We start from the raw sequence: 13,868 nt of genomic DNA, 5'->3' as shown, positions 1-13,868 counted from the left end.
ATATTAGCATATATACATACACTGCCTGTCCAAAAACAATCCCAGTTTTATTTTCAATAAGCAAATACTTAACAGCTTTTTAATTAGATCATTATTGCAGTGATTAATACATTTCAGTTGGCAACAATTAAACCAAAGCAGTGCAGAGAGCAGCTTCTCATTTCTTAAACAACCATAACAGAAGACATATCCAGAAGATGTGGAAAATATGTTACTGTGTTTCAAAGGGGTCAAATTACTGGCCTGCATCAAGCAGAGAAAATAAATAAGGAATTTGGTGAAATTACTGCAATTGGGTCAAGAACTGTCAAGCGCATAATTAAAAACCTAGAAGTACTGTATAGTGCATGGTGAATCAGCTTTGTGAAAGAAATGTGGTCAGAAAAATCCTGAATGACTGTGAGTGGAGATCACTTCAAGTTAAGTGGGTTTTTATTGTCATTTCAACCATATACATTGTGTATGGTACATAGTGAAATGATACATGTTCCTGCATTGTTACATAGAGCTAGAACTACAAGAGACAACACAGAACTAATTAATACTACATTAAAAAAATTCAACAGTAGAACCTGGCTGTTCAATAATGAGGGTAGGTGCATTTCCACATTTACCATGCAACAAGGACTCAAAAGATTGGGACTAAACAGCTGTGTGGTCATAAGCAGTCCACTTGCTATTAAGACTAATTGGATATAAGGCTTTAAACTGTTAGAGAGCATAAAGATTGGATGTGAAAAGGTCATGTCGTCTAATGAGTCCAGCATAAGAAGAGCATGAAGTGATTCACCCATTATGAATAATGTTTACTGGACAAGCAACTGGAGACAGTGTTATGATCTGGGTTTGCTTCATTGTGTCAGGTCTAGGCTCAGCAATGTTATGTGGCAATAAAATAAAGTCAGTTGACTACCATCAGTGGGCAGATTCCACGACAACAATGCCAAGAATCATAGAGGTCAAATTGTCAACTAGTACTTCAGAAAGCATGAGGAAACATTTTCACTCATGAATTGGCTGCCACAGTCCTGACCTTAGCCCTAATGAAAGTCATAAGGATGTGTTGAAGAAGACTTTGTGTAGAGGTTTGACTCTCGTATCGTCAATGTAAGATCTCTGCCATAAATTAATTCAACTATGGACATAAAACAAATGCAATGTTGCATAAGGATGTCGACGCAATGCCACTGCAAATACACACAGTAATTAAAGCTAAAGGTGTTTTTTTTTGGCAAGGCAGAAATTGAAAGTCTTTCACCCTATACATTTACATTTACATTTTCAGCATTTAGCAGACACCTTTATCCAAAGCGACTTACACTAGTTACAGTATACAGTCTGAGCAATTAAGGGTTAAGGGCCTTGCTCAAGGGCCCAAAGGCAGCAACCTGGCAGTGGTGGGGCTTGAACCAGTGACTTTCTGATTACTAGTCCAGTACCTTAACCACTAGGCTACAGCTTGCCCTTAAAATCTGCAATGAAATCTGATAAACAGAGATGAAGCAAAGATATTCTAATTCTACTGTAGTGTATACACACCTGACCACAACCTGGAGCAGTACAGAGGAACGGCTTATCATCACCCATATTCAGAGCCTCCTTACGCTGTCTCCTAAACAGAAAGTAATTCCAGGGTAAGATTTTTTTAAAGCCTTTTCATCTGATATACCAGAATATGCATCTGTGTATACACAATGTTTTAAGCACTCAAATACAATTAAATTTGTGTGTTGCAGCAACACAAAACATTAGTGGCATATGACATTTCTAAAGCAAAAAATATTAGTAACAAGTGCAAGATGATGAGGGTCGGATTTGCAATCCAAACCCACATGACAGTAGTTAAAATATATGCATTATATAGACAATTATTTTACAGTTCAATACAAAACAGCTTAAAGTTTATAATATCTAAGAACTAAAGCGATACTATTAAACTGAGTGTCACAATCACATTTTTCACATGTTTGATTCACATGTTTAATTCCATACAAATGTTAAAGCTTTAAGACATAATGTGATTGACATGGATCCAATACAATCACAGTCTAAAAGTCGACTTTCCATAAACAAATTAATTAACATATCAAAGGTCAATATACTGTTTTAGATTAACCTTAATTCTCAATATACTGAGGGATGACAAATATTTATTTATTTATTTATTAGGATATTAACGTCACACAGACATGGGGAGAGCATGCAAACTTAACACAGAAAGGACCCGGACCACCCCACCTGCCGATCGAACCCAGGACCTTCTTGCTGTGAGGAGACAGTGCTACCCACTGAGCCACCGTGCCACCCAGGGTGACAAATAAGGATAAATTAAATAAGAAGCAAAATGAATGTAGATACTTTCTACAGTTAAGCAATTAACATTCCATTATGCTTTGTGGCAGGTATAAAAATACTAAGCAGAATGGTGGCTAGTGTGTTATTTATTTCAGGCTTCATGTGTGACCCTAACAGTAAGTAAGCTCTCTCTATAGAACATTTCTACCCTGATGAGAGTGATCTAGCCCTCAACGACAATACACACAGTATACGACCCCATACCACACATAGTGCACAAGTGATCACTAAATAGCATAATAAGTAATTAAAGTGATGAAATGATAAAAATGACCATCCAGACTGTTATCAACAAAAGATGCACAAACTAATGTAAAAAAATGAATAATGTTTGTTTGTTTGTTTATTAGGATTTTAACGTCATGTTTTACACTTTGGTTACATTCATGACAGCAACGGTAGTTACTCATTACACAAAGTTCATTAGTTCACAAGGTTATATCAAACACAGTCATGGACAATTTAGTATCTCCAATTGACCTCGCTTGCATGTATTTGGATTGTGGGAGGAAACCGGAGCACCCGGAGTAAACCCACGCAGACACGGGGAGAACATGCAAACTCCACACAGAAAGGACCCGGACCGCCCCACCTGGGGATCGAACCCAGGACCTTCTTGCAACATGAATAATGTAAACACATTTAAAGCGATTAAGTCTATCAGGTTGCATTAAAAGATGCTACAATGTGAACAGCAAAAGGGAATGTATTGCTTAACAAGGATACAGTACATTTACTACTACTACTCTGCATCCTCATTCAGTAGCTTTATACAAGAGTTTAAAAACAAGCAGCTATTTGGTGGCGTAATGACAGCAAGCACTTTGTGTTAATAAAATGAAATGCGTTGCCATTAATTCTAAAATCCACGTCTTTAACGCAGAAAGTCTGAAATCAAAGCACCAGCATCACTGTATTCTCAGTAACTAGCCTGCTAGATAGCAACATAGCTAGTTTATTCAATTGTAAGCTTTATTAATGACACGGGTTTCACAAAACAGTCGGTGTCTGTGTAAAATACATTACGTATTAAAAGATGCCGGCTTAAAAAGGTTAAAAAGTTTAGCGTGTTTGTTCATGTATTTGGACAAAACTGGTGTTAAGGGTAACAATACAGGCCAGCTTGTTTACACTCAGTGCTGGTTGACGTTAGCTGTACCGCCCATTCTTTCCTAAAGGCTAGCAGGTTAGCTGAGGAGCTAGTTAGTTAGCATATTGTCCAGCCGTCTCCATGTTACTATAAACTGCTACTGAGAAATTATTCACATCATGCACCTTTAATAAACCAGTTTATATAACTTATCCACCATGTTAACCTGACTGAAGCTTGTTTACAAACGCTGTTAATTAATGTTATCACTTACCTACAGGCACAACCCTCACCGCCAAAACCCACCGAGCTCTCTGTTCTCGCGAGATTTCGCTGCTGCCCGTACAAGCCGTCTGAGAATTCAGAAGCTTCAGGAATAAACGCAAAATGGCTTAACAGAGTGGCAGATAAAACCTTTACTCAACGGTTCATTCATTTTGATTGATTTTATTGTATTAAATAGATAAATTAATGTTGCTCACTACCAGGGAGTTTGGAGTTGATTCAGTTATTAGTGCCTGGAAAATTGATTTCAAATTTGGAGCTTGATGCTCTTCAATAGCACGCGTCCAGCAACACTTAAAATCTTGCTTAATTTCAAAGTATCGTGTCAATTTTTAAGACTTATTAAGCTTAAAATATAGTTTTTTGTAGTAACAATATTAAGTGAAATATATACACAAGTAATGCACAGATACAACAAACGTAACTTTATATATATACTGTATATATAACCAGCAAGAATTCTGACCCCCACAGACCGGTTATGTGCACAAAAGGCACACAAATTAGTCCTGTCCCTGTATAAAAGACTCCTGTCACAAAATCAGTTTCTTTTGTTCAAATCTCTCGACCACCATGGTCAAGACCAAAGAGCTATCAAAGGATGTCAGGGACAAGATTGTAGACCTGCACAAGGCTGGAATGGGCTACAAGACCATCAGCAAGAAGCTTGGTGAGAAAGAGACCACTGTTGGCACGATCATTCGAAAATGGAAGAAATACAAGATCACAGTCAATCGCCCTCGCTCTGGAGCTCCATGCAAGATCTCACCTGGTGGGGTAAGAATGATTCTGAGAAAGGTGAGGTCAGTCCAGAATTACACGGGAGGAGCTTGTCAATGATCTCAAGGGAGCTGGGAGCACAGTCACCAAGAAAACCATTAGTAACACACTTCGCCGTAATGGATTGAGATCCTGCAGTGCCCGCAAAGTCCCTCTGCTCAAGAAGGCTCACGTTCAGGCCCGTCTGAAGTGTGCCAATTAACACCTGAATGATTCAGAGAAAGCTTGGGAGAATGTGATATGGTCAGATGAGACCAAAATTGAGCTCTTTGGCATCAACTCCACTCGCCGTGTTTGGAGGCAGAGAAATGCCCGGTGGGGATGGTGTTCTTGGGGTCATATCCAGCATTTCTCTGCTCCCAGCTCCCTTGAGATCATTGACAAGCTCCTCTCGTGTCATTCTGGGCTGACCTCACCTTTCTCAGAATCATTCTTACCCCACAAAGCGAGATCTTGCATGGAGCTCCAGAGCGAGGGCGATTGACTGTGATCTTGTATTTCTTCCATTTTCGAATTATCGCGCCAACAGTGGTCTCTTTCTCGCCAAGCTTCTTGCTGATGGTCTTGTAGCCCATTCCAGCCTTGTGCAGGTCTACAATCTTGTCCCTGACGTTCTTTGATAGCTCTTTGGTCTTGCCCATGGTGGTCGAGAGATTTGAACAGAAGAAACTGATTCTGTGACAGGAGTCTTTTATACAGGGACATGACTAATTTGTGTGCCTCATGTGCACATAACCGGTCTGTGGGGGTCAGAATTCTTGCTGGTTGGTAGGGGATCAAATACTTATTTCCCTTAATTAAATACAAATTAATTTATAACCTTTATTTAAAGTTTTTATTCTGGATTTTTTTGTTGATATTCTGTTAAAATAAACCTTCCATAAAAATTATAGACTGTTCAAGTCTTTGTAAGGGGGTAAACTTACAAAATCAGCAGGGGATCAAATACTTATTTTTCCCACTGTATATACTGTATATACTGTATATATTCCCTCTTTTCCCCCCCAGTCTAGTCGTGTCCAATTACCCTGAATGCGTCCTCTATACTGATTCGACCCTTCACCGCTGACTGAGGACGCCTCTCAACTGACTCTTGCGCCCCCTCCGGTATGCACAGTCAGTACAGATAGTACGAGAATGAGTCGAGTTCATACACTTGACGGGCACTGTGTACGGAGGGCCACACCCCCATCAGCATTATTCCTCAGCCCTGTGCAGGCGCCATCAGTCAGCCAGCAGGGGCCTCAGTTGCACCAGATATGAGGACCTATGATCCGACTTTCTTACCCTCTAACCCTGAACAACAGCCAATCGTTGTTCACACAGCCGCCCAGCCTAGTCGGAAAAGCAGAGCCTAAGATTCGATACAATGTATTCGAAACCCCAACTCTGGTGAGCTAGCGTACTTTACCACTGCGCCACCTGAGCGGCCATGGTCCCGTGGATTTGCATAGATTTTAGGCTTATTTAAAAATAATGGGGTTGTTTTTGACCCTATACACTGAAAATAATACAAATATAATATAAAAACACTGAAATCTGATTCTTACAATTTCTCAGAATCTTGAGCTGTAACAAAAGATTAAAAGTAAAACAGTGAGAAAAATCCAGCTAAACTGGATACATGTGGACGCTTTCAGAGTTAATCTGATGGTTATACCACACAAATGCAGATTCATCTCATATGCACACTTTGATGACGTATTACCGCACCGCTCAAGCCGAGCTCTGAACAAAGTGACTGTTCATTGTTAATTTGAAATTAAATGAACAAGTGGAGTTTAAGGGAAACGTTAAGTTGAAGGGTACAAATTTCTTGACGAACAGCATTGAGTTTCAACGATTTTAAGTTTAGGGGACGTTGAGTTACAAGGTTCCAATGTATGTTGATGTGTTTAGAATTCAAGACAAATATACTACAATAAGTCAGTAAACAGACATAATTCTTATAGATACAAGCAAATTTGGTAACATAATTTTAAGTTTAAATGAAGAACATTTAGGTCTCTTTGGACAAATGTATATGTGCACTATTATTCGACCCCCAGTCTCCATCCTTGGAATATCTTTTGTCCTTGATAACCTCTAATAAGTGATTTTGGTAAGAGATGACAAGCTTCGGACACCTCCCTTGGAAAATCTATATCCATTCTTTACATGAATAAGCATCTAGCTTATCGAGTTTTGATGGCTGCAACAGCTTTCTTTAAATCCCACCAACAATTTTCATGCAATTTAAATCTGTAGAATGAGAAGGCCACTACAGGATGGTCCAGAACTGATTACTTAACCAAGCTTGTAATGTCACCACATAACATTCTTCCTCAAAATTCCTTGGTATTTCTATGAATTAATAATGGCAATCACGTCAAGATTACCAGTTCCTGAAGCAGAAAAACACAAACCCACATCACTGACCACTTCCATGCTCGACTTCTGGTCGAGTCTCGTCTATCTTGCGCCAGTCAAACCACTGAGCCACATGGCCAAACCAGCTTTGATTAGTCACTCCATAAAACTGTACCCGACCTCTGCAAGCCAATCTTAATTCCTTTTGGCATATTGCCAATTAGCCAAGAGAAAATCTACAATAAAGTTTATGCATCAATACAAATTGAGAATGAAAAATCTGTTAAGATCAATTTACAATCAAAGTGTCTGGTAGAGTAAAAATAAGGTGAAAAATGCTTTGAGGCTAAGCAATTATCAGTGGTGTGTCTAAGCCCTATAAGGTTAATATCTGGGTTAAATAATTATCTTAAAAAAATTTATTTTTTATTCCACCCCTAAAACACCTGCTCCATCTCTGAGCTCAATTTTAAAAGCACAGAGGACTTAGAGCAGCCCTAATATTCTAACCAATTTTAGTAGGTTAGTGTGTAAGCATGTAGCATACTCTTTGCAGTACTGCATTTTGAATAGTAAAGAATGATGTATTTGGCCTCAAAAAGCACCCCTATTAAGCAGGGCAACCAGACAATAAGACATCCGACTCTAAATAAACAGAAGTATACATTTATTTAATGCAGTTTACAAAAGCAGATGTTTATTAGCTTTTAAACCAAAACTGCAAACTCCTTTCCCTTCACCAGGACTGAAACCTGTTACTGCATGTGGACCCGAAAAAACTATACTTCCCTAAATGTGATGTGTAGAAAGTGTCACCTGGCTCCAGATTGAAATTGTCATTGACGTTTCAGTCAGCATATTTGAAGACACTCAAAATGCAAAACTTAATTGTATTTTAAACAGTTCAAATAAAAATGTTTATTTTGTAATTGCTTACAGTGTTATAATACATTATCTCTTGACGGATTAGACATCAAAAAACACATTGTTTTCTACATGGACAGTAAGAGCAGTTTTGGTAACTGTAAATTCACAATTGATTACAGCATAGCAAGTTTACATGGCAAACAGGATGAGGAAAGCAACCATCAAACAGAAGAGACCCATGGCTTCAGACAGAGCAAATCCCAGAATAGCATATGAAAAGAGCTGCTGCTTCAGAGAGGGGTTTCTTAAAAAAAACAGAAAAAGTCAGATTAGTTACATGCCGGAACAATAATAAGCACTAGATGACAATTCACCGTGTTGACCATTGATCTTTAATAAGCAGCTTACCTGGCATAGCCAATGATGAGACTGCCGAACACAGTGCCGATTCCAGCACCAGATCCAGCCACTCCGACAGTGGCAGCTCCAGCACCAATGAACTTGGCTGCGGTGTCAATATCACGGCTTACAGCGCTGGTCTGGAAGCTTCGCAGACACATTTGGCTAAGGGGAGACTGAGCAGAGGGCAGCAAAGCACCAGAGGCCTAAAAGATAGAGATTACATTCAAAACTCCTCGCACAGCTTTTGAACTTCATGAAGTGGTTCATCATGGTCACAAGAGTCAACTGGAGTAAAAGGTATTTTGAAGAACACGACTAGTTGTATTTTTCAGTGTTAGTGGATTGGATTGAAATAAATTACTGACCAACAACCCATTTATTTGGAGCACATTGTGTATGCCATATCTCTAGGCATTAAATATCACCAGTACTTTTTATAAAGCAATGGAATGCCTGCATATAAAACATATTTCTGTGTTTTGAAAAGGCAATGACTAATTTCTCAAAGTAAAGAACCCTGCTGGTGGAGTGACGGCACCCATTAGGAGTACCAACTGACAAAATCACGTTTGCTCATCGTAGATATAAACATCCTCCTTAAACTTGCCGTCATGTCAGGCTAATAGAACCTACTGTGACAAGCAAATACCTCTAAAGAAATGAGTACCATCTTGAGTAGCATGATGTATTCCCCCACCCCATATGCATAACATCTGGCTTTTATGTTATTGTGATTGATTAGAACTATTAACTGAAATTAAAAGGAAATACACAGAACACTTTAAAAATGTGTCACATTTGCAAGCTGCAAGTTTCTTCCTCAAATTATGTTACAGATAACAGCAATTAAACAGCATTTGAGTAGAAATGCTTAATAAGTGCATATGTGGCATCAGTTTTGGTGAATAGATTAATATATAAAACATTAAATTAGATGACTATAAATAATTGAAATTCTTCAATATGTTCCATCATTTTTAAGAGCTACACAAGATGGTTTATCTGCAACAAATACGTTTAGTGTTTGGTGGCCTGTTTAATTTTGCTATGCAGCATTTAGGTGAATGTATCCAACAAGTATAGGAAATCGCACACCAACAACTAGTTCCTATTAATACATGCCAGGCAGTACCATAAACAGTTACTAAATAGGTCCAAATAAAGTTGTCTGGTGAAAACCACAATTTATGGTTAAGTCATCCAGGCTTTATTATTGTACACGATAAAACTTGAATTAAATGATAGTTTTACCAGTACACATCTATTTATTAGGATTATAACATGTTTTACATACTTTGGTTGCATTCATAACAGAACAGGTAATTACTGGTTACACAAGATTCATCATCAAGTCTTTGTCAAACACAGTCATGGACAATTTAGTATCTCCAATTAACCAAAAAGGACCCAGACTGCTCCACCAGGGAATCGAACCCTGGACATGCCACCCAACAGGACATATCTGATGAAAGTTTCCATATTCGATTAATAGGGTGTTATTTAATCAAAGCCTATATTTTCCTGTTGGTTAGGAGTGGTGTTTTCATTGCAAACGCAGATATCATTTTCGGTATCTGCCAAGGGCAGCTGTAGCCTAGCAGTTAAGGTACTGGACTAGTGATCAGAAGGTCACTGGTTCAAGTCCCACCACAGCCAGTCCACTGTTGGGCCCTTAAGCAAGTTGGGTGTACCTAATGTGGAAGATATAGGCTATAGCATTGTAGCGTCAGTGTAACAAGTTAATGTAAGATGCTAAACTCAGTCCTTAGTGACCAGCTTTACATAGAATATCGTAAAACTAATCCACTGATTTATTTTCCCTTTTATATATCATTTACTTTTTGTTAAAAATGAAATTAGCATACTTTCCTAGCATGTCATGTACCTAAAGAAAGCTTTTTAAAAACTCACTTTAAATACATACAGTAACTCCCAATAACACAAAATAGGCCTAGAGAGAAGGATCAGTGTTCATTACAGATAACTGTACTAAAATGCCTTTGTGAACTTTTGAAGACTTGTGACAATGTCAAGCGGTTCTCCAGTCACAACCACCACAAGGAGGTAAAAAAGGATGGCTGCTCAGCTGTTTAAAACACTCACCTCTGTTTTGACCTCTGGCCTAGACAGTACAGCGGCAGACACTGGTCTGTACAGAGCCCGGGATCCATAGCGGACCTGAAGCAAATTAGACATCATTTGATATTGAGTAAAAGCAATAAACAAGTGCAAAGCTCAAAATGTGGGAACATTAAACATTTTTAAAAAGGCATTTCTAGGGCATTTGTAGTTAAAGTTATGTAGTTATAAAGTTTAAATTATATCGCATGAATACACCCAGTGCATGAAGGGACAGGTGCATCATTGTTGTTTGGGGGAAGAAATAAAATTACCTTGCAAAAAAGTTGTGAACCAACAAAAGGTTTAGTTATACATTAAGGTTCACACACAACAATGTTCTAAACAGTTGATGATCAAGCTTCATGGTAATTATATCCAAGCCAGTTAAACAAACAAAAAAAACCCCACTTGTTTGTTAGCCTTAATGTCAAGTTAAATTTTCAATGTTACGCTGACGACACTCAGGTTTATCTTAGTTTCAAACCGACAGATCCTTTTCCTCCCGCTCACCTAACTAGGTGTCTTAATGAACTAAACTCCTGGCTTCGGGCAAATTTTCTTTTACTGAATGCTCAGAAAACAGTTTCTAATTACTGGTACAAAGTCCACCGTCCACTCTCTCTCTAACTCTGTCCTTTCTATCAATGACATCATAATCACATCCTCAGACACTGTCCGCAATCTCGGTGTTCTGTTTGATCCCCTTCTGTGTTTTGAACCGCACATAAAATCTCTATCCAGGTCTGCATTCTTCCATCTCCGCAACATCGCGCGTATCCGCCCTCTACTGTCCTCTGCGGCAGCTGAGACGCTGGTCCATGCCTTTGTGACTTCTCGGCTGGACTATTGCAATTCTTTGCTCCATGGGCTTCCCTTTAAATCTATACGCCCCTTGCAAATAGTCCAGAATTCTGCTGCACGGATCTTAACCCATACAAAGAAGTTTGATCACATCACCCCAGTCCTGGAGCAGCTTCACTGGCTGCCCATTACCATGCGCATACAGTACAAAATTATACTTCTCACCTATAAGGCACTCCATGGGTTGGGTCCCCGTTATCTTTCAGACCTCCTAAAATTTTACAATCCATCCCGTAACCTAAGGTCATCAGATGCCGGTCTCCTAGTGGTCCCCAGGTTCAGACTGAGCACCATGGGTGGCCGATCTTTCAGTGTTGCTGCCCCTGCGCTTTGGAACTCTCTTCCATCCTCGTTACGGTCTACTACTTCTCTATCCAAATTTAAAACTTTACTAAAAACCCATCTCTTTTCTCTGCACTTTTCCCCTTCCTCCCCTGCTATTTTGGTGTGATTGTTATTTTTGTTTGTAAAGCGACCTTGGGTTTTTGTGAAAGGCGCTATATAAGTGTAACTTATTATTATTATTATTAAGTGTATTGAATAAGGGTGTGCCAGTCTGATACTGTTATCTGTACTATGGCAAAGATGCTGGATCTGTATTAAACTAAATTTCTGTTAATTGTTAATTGTCTAAATCTACACTCTTAGTCTTACGACATGGTTCACAGACAGCCAAAACCTCCTAAAGCACATAGCCATCACTTGTTAGACATTTTGCAAAACTTTCTTAGTGTTTTAACTATGTTACTGTCAGGATGTTCATATGGGATCAGTGTATGTCAGCCAATACTTTCAGAAATGATCAGTTTAAACAGTATTAAACATCCATAATATTTTTTTTCAGCAAATGATTAGTAAATGTTTATTATGTAACAAAAATGAGTTTATGGAATCTGGCGTGTGTAGGTCATTTACTACACACAATAATAGTTGTTTTAACGGACCAGATTTGAATGTCCTGACATTCATACTTGCATATAAAGTGTTGATTTTCAGCAAAACGTCGTTGTACAGAAAAGTATATTACAACTACTGTTTACTGAAATTGCACATACCTTGCAAAACTGTAAGGTATGAATTTAAATATTCGGTTATATGTTGAAAATCGCATCATGAACTTGAGACAGCTTAACCAAGGTCTGCAGAACTAGCTTAGCCATTAGCTTGATTTGCTGAAAAGCTAGCTGGAACTTGACCTTAACTTAAAATACCATTTTATTTAGTTACATAGCCGAACAATTGTCTCTAACACGGTAAGAGAATCATTAAGGAACTGCACCAGAATGAATTTAAGTTAGCCACGTTATGCCACTGTGTGAAACATGAATGACAGAATGAATGAATTGCTAGCACGGACGTTAGCCTGTTAGCTGCCGGCTAATTTAGCTAAAGGCCCCACAAAAATTCTAACACATACAGACTAATACAACATTAAGTGTTATAATAGTTACAAAGTACTCACCAGAGCAGGAGTGGAGACGAGTTTAGCACAGGCGTACATAATGAACTAATAGATTTATTAGCACTTAGTGCAACAGATGCAGCAGCAGCCGGAGACTGTCTGTAATGACAAGCCCAAAACTAAGGTCAACACCAGTTTTACCGTTTTGATCTAAAATAACGCTCAACACAGTCACATATAAACCCAGCAAACAATATTTCTAACGATGGTTAGTGACAAAGATCATCGATAAATGGAAGATGATAGAGGATGATTTTTGTTCCTCAATGCATATTCTCCATACTCACCGAAGGCAGAGGTCGAAACGCCGGAATCTCCGCGCCTGCGCAAATGAGTCCACACAAAATGTCCCGGATATTCTGTTAGCGTCACCACAAACAAGGACTTCAGTACGACTGAACGTACTGTATATGTACAGTATATGTGTGTAATATCTATCTATCTATCTATCTATCTATCTATCTATCTATCTTTCTATCTATCTATCTATCTATCTATCTATCTATCTATCTATCTATCTATATACTGTATATAGATATGTGTGTGTGTGTATAATATCTATCTATCTATCTATCTATCTATCTATCTATCTATCTATCTATCTATCTATCTATCTATCTATCTATCTATCTATCTATCTATCTATCTATATGCTGTATATAGATATGTGTGTGTGTGTGTATAATATCTATCTATCTATCTATCTATCTATCTATCTATCTATCTATCTATCTATCTATCTATCTATCTATCTATCTATCTATCTATCTATATACTGTATATAGATATGTGTGTGTGTGTATAATATCTATCTATCTATCTATCTATCTATCTATCTATCTATCTATCTATCTATCTATCTATCTATCTATCTATCTATCTATATATATATATATATATATATATATATATATATATATATATATATATATATATACACACAGTATGTGTGTGTGTATAATATCTATCTATATCTATATCTATCTATCATCTATCTATTTATATATATATCTGAGTATATAATATCTATCTATCTGTCTGTCTGTCTGTCTGTCTGTCTGTCTGTCTGTCTGTCTGTCTGTGTGTGTGTGTGTGTGTGTGTAATATCTATCTTTATACAACAGTTAGTTCCGACCTTACAATCTGATTGGTTGAGAAGGGCTCTAACCGTGCTGATATTTTCACACCACAACTGTATTACTCCGCTGACGCGTTGCCAGTAACGACAAGCTTCATGCACACAAACGCGCACGCAGGCGACACAGACTTTTTTCCCGATCGCGTTTTAAATCCGTT

General features: G+C 38.2%; 2 protein-coding genes across 4 annotated transcripts in view; both read right to left on the bottom strand.

Moving 5' to 3' along the window:
* The window catches only part of atf2 (activating transcription factor 2), a 43,411-nt gene extending 39,616 nt beyond the window's left edge, over window positions 1-3,795 (bottom strand). For all 3 annotated transcript variants that reach the window (XM_063006694.1, XM_063006693.1, XM_063006692.1), the window contains exons 1-2: window positions 3,720-3,795; window positions 1,540-1,612 (exon numbers count right to left, since the gene is read on the bottom strand). In XM_063006694.1, the coding sequence (XP_062862764.1) occupies window positions 1,540-1,587 (48 nt within the window). In that variant the 5' untranslated portion in view covers window positions 1,588-1,612; window positions 3,720-3,795. The remainder of the gene's footprint in view (window positions 1-1,539; window positions 1,613-3,719) is intronic.
* Window positions 3,796-7,509: 3,714 nt separating this feature from the next.
* Window positions 7,510-12,909, bottom strand: atp5mc3a (ATP synthase membrane subunit c locus 3a). Its single transcript, XM_063005484.1, has 5 exons — window positions 12,860-12,909; window positions 12,573-12,671; window positions 10,232-10,306; window positions 8,135-8,331; window positions 7,510-8,030 (listed from the first exon to the last, which is right to left on the bottom strand). The coding sequence occupies exons 2-5, from the start codon at window positions 12,609-12,611 to the stop codon at window positions 7,916-7,918; spliced, it is 426 nt and encodes a 141-aa protein (XP_062861554.1). The 5' UTR covers window positions 12,612-12,671; window positions 12,860-12,909; the 3' UTR covers window positions 7,510-7,915.
* Window positions 12,910-13,868: the final 959 nt, after the last annotated feature.

Source organism: Trichomycterus rosablanca, chromosome 12 (genome assembly GCF_030014385.1).
Source record: "Trichomycterus rosablanca isolate fTriRos1 chromosome 12, fTriRos1.hap1, whole genome shotgun sequence".
Lineage (NCBI taxonomy): Eukaryota > Metazoa > Chordata > Actinopteri > Siluriformes > Trichomycteridae > Trichomycterus > Trichomycterus rosablanca.
Note: the sequence above shows the minus strand (reverse complement) of the source record. Positions and strands in the feature narration are given on the sequence as shown.

Bases quoted from the DNA above. Each gene is read 5' to 3' on its own strand.
- atp5mc3a (XM_063005484.1), bottom strand. From the start codon at position 12,611: ATGTACGCCTGTGCTAAACTCGTCTCCACTCCTGCTCTG. The intron at 10,307-12,572 runs GTGAGTACTTTG...AATTTGCTTCAG, and splicing joins TCGTCTCCACTCCTGCTCTG to GTCCGCTATGGATCCCGGGC. The intron at 8,031-8,134 runs GTAAGCTGCTTA...GTTTTTTTTAAG, and splicing joins CTCATCATTGGCTATGCCAG to AAACCCCTCTCTGAAGCAGC.